The sequence below is a fragment of the Melanostigma gelatinosum genome (assembly GCF_949748355.1).
Source record: "Melanostigma gelatinosum genome assembly, chromosome: 11".
Taxonomy (NCBI): domain Eukaryota; kingdom Metazoa; phylum Chordata; class Actinopteri; order Perciformes; family Zoarcidae; genus Melanostigma; species Melanostigma gelatinosum.
The window spans coordinates 24332157-24337156 of record NC_136644.1 but is presented as its reverse complement, the minus strand read 5'-3'; the positions used below and the strand labels follow the sequence as shown (position 1 = coordinate 24337156).

The 5000-nt window shown below is 44.2% G+C and overlaps 2 protein-coding genes across 3 annotated transcripts in view; one reads left to right on the top strand and one right to left on the bottom strand.

Annotated features, from left to right (window-relative positions):
• The window catches only part of aftpha (aftiphilin a), a 10132-nt gene extending 10092 nt beyond the window's left edge, over nucleotides 1–40 (top strand). For both annotated transcript variants that reach the window (XM_079278231.1, XM_079278230.1), the window contains exon 9: nucleotides 1–40. This exon is cut by the window's left edge and continues 1418 nt beyond it. The gene's annotated coding sequence lies outside the window, so the exon portion shown is untranslated.
• A 510-nt stretch (nucleotides 41–550) lies between these two features.
• LOC306784977 (SERTA domain-containing protein 2-like) overlaps nucleotides 551–5000 on the bottom strand; it is a 10189-nt gene continuing 5739 nt past the window's right edge. Inside the window, exon 2 of the mRNA XM_079279188.1 lies at nucleotides 551–3975. Within this exon, the coding sequence (XP_079135314.1) occupies nucleotides 3057–3971 (915 nt within the window). The 5' untranslated portion in view covers nucleotides 3972–3975 and the 3' untranslated portion in view covers nucleotides 551–3056. The remainder of the gene's footprint in view (nucleotides 3976–5000) is intronic.

Below are 5000 nucleotides of genomic sequence, written 5' to 3'. Positions count from 1 at the left end.
GAGACTACGTGTGTAAATTTTACTTTTAGTGTACACAAGAAATTAAAATCGATATCTTCTCTGCGTGTTTCTGTTTCCTTTGTGTTCCGTTCACTCGGACAACAGAGCACTTCTGTCTGAAACGCTTCATAAATAAACGTTTATAGAAGTAACAGCCATAACTTTATAGACTTTTACGTTGCTACAGTTTTACTACATTAGTTATTTAAAAAATATGTAAATTCTGCATTAAAACTCAAAGTTGAAAAACATTTACAATTACAAAGTACAAGTATTTTAAATGATTAATTGTAAAACTAAGAAGTTTGTACTTCCTTTAAACAAATATGAATTTAATTCATATTTGTTTTAAATATTATAAAGAAGTCGAGGTGGTGAATGTCACATTTTATGTCATATTTTGTTTTATAAAACATTTTAACATAAAACTTCCTTTAAAACTTTTTGAAAGTAAGAAGCAGGAACGAGATAATTAAGTTGAGAATATCCTTCGTGACGTTTGTGAGAACCAGAAGACGAAGATCATAAATCAAAGACGAGAAGACGAAGATGAGAGAATTCCCGTTTAATGTAGAAAATAAAATCACTAAAGTGCCCCCCCCACCCAGAGCTGAATCCTCATTTTAAACATTCAAATATGATTTTCAGAAGAACAAAGTCACGTTGCATCGGACAAGGCACAGAGTCACTGATGACCACTTCCTGCTCTGCTGGTGACGTCGTTAATAAACCTGCAGCCACAGAAGAGCTACGAACACAACATTGAGTTTAACGTTCAACGGCCGCGCGTTCATTCGCTACACAGAAACAAACTAAAGAGCACAGAGTGGAGGAACAGTTTCTCTAATAAAATATGAATTTAGGTTTGTTGTGACAATCACTGACTTTCTGTTGACTTTACAGTGAAAAGAGTAAAAACATCTCTCTCTTATGTTTGTATTTCTCTTAAACGATGATGTCACCGTGTCCCGATGCGTCTACTTCATAAGGATTCACAGCAGGTTCTTAGTCTCGCGTCTGTATAAAAATAGTTTAAATAAATTGTAAATGTTGGTGAAACAGCTGCAGGAAGATCTCAGAAAACCAACAAACAAGAATCAAATCTGAAAGACATTTGTGAAGTTAAATGAGTCGAATACGGTATGAATGCGGTGTATTACAGAGACACGTGTGTAATAAAGACAATATGATGCATAAAGACAACCACGCTGTGTGCGTTATTAATTATGCACATGTTCTGTACGCTGGCCTCTGGGATCTTACTGCGGTTACATCATCTGTCCAGCAGGTGGAGACACAGAGGTTGACTTTTAAAAGACATCTGGATTCAGTTTTAATGTTCATGTATCAGGACATGATGGTCTGATCCACACACAGACAGCAGGTCGGTACCAGCTGGAGACAGACAGACAGACAGACAGACAGACAGACAGACAGACAGACAGACAAACAGACAGACAGACAGACAGACAAACAGACAGACAGACAGACAGACAGACAAACAGACGAGGGTTTTTGAGTTCAGAAAAAATGTAAAAAACATAAAATAAACAGGCCCAGTGTTTATCCAAACACACACACACACACACACACACACACACACACACACACACACACACACACACACGTTGGAGCTGTAGCAGAGGTTGAATCGAGGCCGTTTGCGTTGCTGAAATCCTAAAATATAAAACCAAATAATTTATTAAATGAGATTTCGAATCCTTTGAAAGAATACATTTGTGTTCTGTACAAACTAAATATTAGTGTCAAGAGTTACAATAAATACACACAGAGAGCCGAGAGGTAATAAATAATCCAGAGAGTTATTTCTGCTGAAGGGAACGTCACGTCATGAAGTCGTTGTATTTGTGCTGCAGGTTGTAGTTCAGCTCTGAAGCTCTTATTGTGGTAAGAAATGTTTCATTGGTTGAGTTAAAACGAACCACACGAGACTGAAGCTGTTAAAACACACAGAACGAAGAATCGCTCAAACTAAAAACAGTGTTTACATTTCTGCATTAAAATGAAACACCACGAGTTGATTTGTGAGCTGTGGAGGTAATTAGGTGGCGCATCTTTGTTTCCTTTATGCTAAGCTAAGTGTTGTTTGAGCTCAAATCAACATAAATGTTTTGAACTTAGGAGGCAACTTAAGAGTTAAATGTTTTAGTTTCCTACAAATTCTTTGCAGCTTTGCCAACGTCTACAACGCTTCGAACATTTACCAAAAGATAAAGTTATTACTGTCGAAATGTGTATTCATATTGAAAGAATATATTAATTAGATTTCCAGTTTGTAAACTTGGTAACTCAGCTCAGCTTTTAACTCAAACAATGACATGTTTGAAAACCAGAATGAATTAATAAGAATATATATTTATATTTGTCTTCTTATCAAATCCCATGAAAAGAACAAAACAAACTATTTCATTGACGCGTACGTTTGGTGTTTCTCTTCATGGATCCAATGATTACATTTGATGAAATGAAGGTTGTCAAACAAAGAGTAACGAGGAACAGCGAGACGTGACCGTGTGATCGAGGTTTTTCTTTAAAAAGGCACTGGCTGTGTGAAAACATGCACCGACGGTAGAAAAGTCTTTTGTTTCTTACAATTTCTCGGACAGCGGTAGAAAACAGGACGGAGCTTCACGCTGAGCTTCTGCTTCCACGTCAGTGAGGACCGTGTTGATCCTCAGAGTGTGCTGCTGATGCTTTAACTCAGCCGATGTTCAAACTGTCCCGTTAGCGAGCGCGGCTTCTTCTCACCACCATCGGTCCCGAGAACCAGAAGCTCGGGGAGCTCATGGAACTCATCGGTGCGTCGGTGCTGTCGTGACGGACGCCGTCGTTTCTCTGATTGGCCGGTTCTGGACAGTGCGTGAAAAGGACACGTGACTAACAGCCAATGGAACCGAATGTCCCGATAATCCATCGAGGTTAAAGCTCAACACGCAGCAGCTTCAATCCTCCAGAACAAAAGCAGCGTGAAGCACGTCGGGACTTTAAAACTGTACAAAATGAACAAGAAGTGATAGAAAGTCTGACTCGTCCTCTCAGCTGCCCACCAGCACCTCCATGATGTGGTCCAGCTCCGCCAGGTCCATCTTAAAGGGCTGGTTCTGTGCGCCGGCCGCTCCGTACCCCGACATCGACCGGACCAGGTCGTCCGTCATCATGACGGGGGCCATCTTGGATGGCGGCTCTCCCGACGGAGGCGGGCAGGGGCCGAGGTCGTACATGGACGTGTCGATGTCTGTGAAGAGGACGTCGTCCAGGGCGAAGTCCGTCAGGAAGGAGCCCGGGGAGGACGGAGGAGGAGGTTTCTCCACCTCCTGAAAGACCCGCCCCTCCTCCTTCACGACAGCATCAAACTGAACCCGAGCAGGAGGTGGTGACGGCGGGCCCGAGGAGGAGGGACAGAGCTCCTCGATCTCCTCCAGGGCGGAGGAGAAGCTGTCTTTGGGCGACGGCGAGGGCGGCGGCCTCGGGGAGTGGTGCAGGTGGTGTTGGGAGGAAGAGGAGGAGGGCGGCAGGGTGAAGAACATGGGCAGGTCCTCCTCCAGCAGCGAGGCCGGAGTCAGGCAGGAGTCCAGCGCCGTCAGCGGTGACGAGAGCATGCTGAAGGAGGAGGAGGCGGGAGGCGGAGGCTGTCGGTAGCTTTCGTCCTCGCAGGCGGCGGCGGCAGCGACGGGCGGCGCAGACGAGAAGAAGAGCGCGCCGACGCCTCCTTCCAGCCTGAAGTCGTCGTGGATGCGGCGGATGACGTTGTTGATGAGGACTCGGCGCTGCAGGCCGAGGTCGGCGCCCGTCCGAGGGCCGTACAGCTTCATGAGGGACACGTTGAGGACCGTCTGACGCTGCAGCGTGTAGGACGCGTGCGACATGCCGCCGACCGCCAGAGGACGCCGGCCTTCCCACGGAACGTCCTCGTCCTCGTCCAGCTTCCGCTTCACCCCGTTACCCAACATGGATCTGTGGAGCGGAGACACAAAACGGTTCAGAGAGGCGGCAAGAAACCAGGACGCCATCAAACCTTCAGTGACGATGAACTTTTACTGATGAAATGAACGATGAGAGAGAATGTTGGAGATCACCTGAAGGTATGAGAAGTAAAAGTAAAAGTTCCAGCTGATCCAAGAGTCTCTTTAAAGAGTTTATTAATCTGAAGAAGTAGGAGGATTTTATCAACACACAAAAGAACATTTCATCCTTCAGTTCATCACAAACATTCAACATCAGCACATCTGGAGATACGAGGTTTAAACTGGACAGGAAGGAGATGAAGAACTGTAACTAAAGCTCTCAGACAAATGTAGTATAAAGTACAATATTTACCTCTGAGAAGTAGTGGAGGAGAAGTATAAAGTTACACAAATGATAATAGACACGAGTAAAGTACCTGAAGTTTGTACTCGGGTAATTAAATATGAGGAATGGAGACATGTTGACATGTTGGTATGAAGTGAAACATGAAGTGTGCTGCTGAGAAATACACGAGTGATGACACGGAAAGTTGTGACGGACAAGTCACAGGTTTCCTGGAAGCGGAGCGACTTCCTCGCAAACTGTCATGAGAAGTGTGTGTGTGTGTGTGTGTGTCTCTGTGTGTGTGTGTCAGCTGACCTGCTCCCATGTGAGCCGCAGTCAGCTGATTGGGTGAGAGTCAGTCTGACGCCTTCTGACTGAACAACACAACACAGGAAACAGGCGAATTCCGACACACACACATGCACACACACACACACACACACACAGACTACATCAGCCTAAAAGATGTGAAATAACTTAATTTATTTAGATTTCAAGTTTATGCTCAGATTTGTACGACCGATAGTACATTTGAGGTACTTTACTTCTACTTCATTCGATTTTAGAGGGAAATGTTGTACCTGTCCCTCCTCTACGTGTATTTTACAGGTACTATTTTAATAACAATGTGATCGTTTATGAAATATAATGTTTCACACTAAACTACAACATCCTGCTCAAATGTTAAT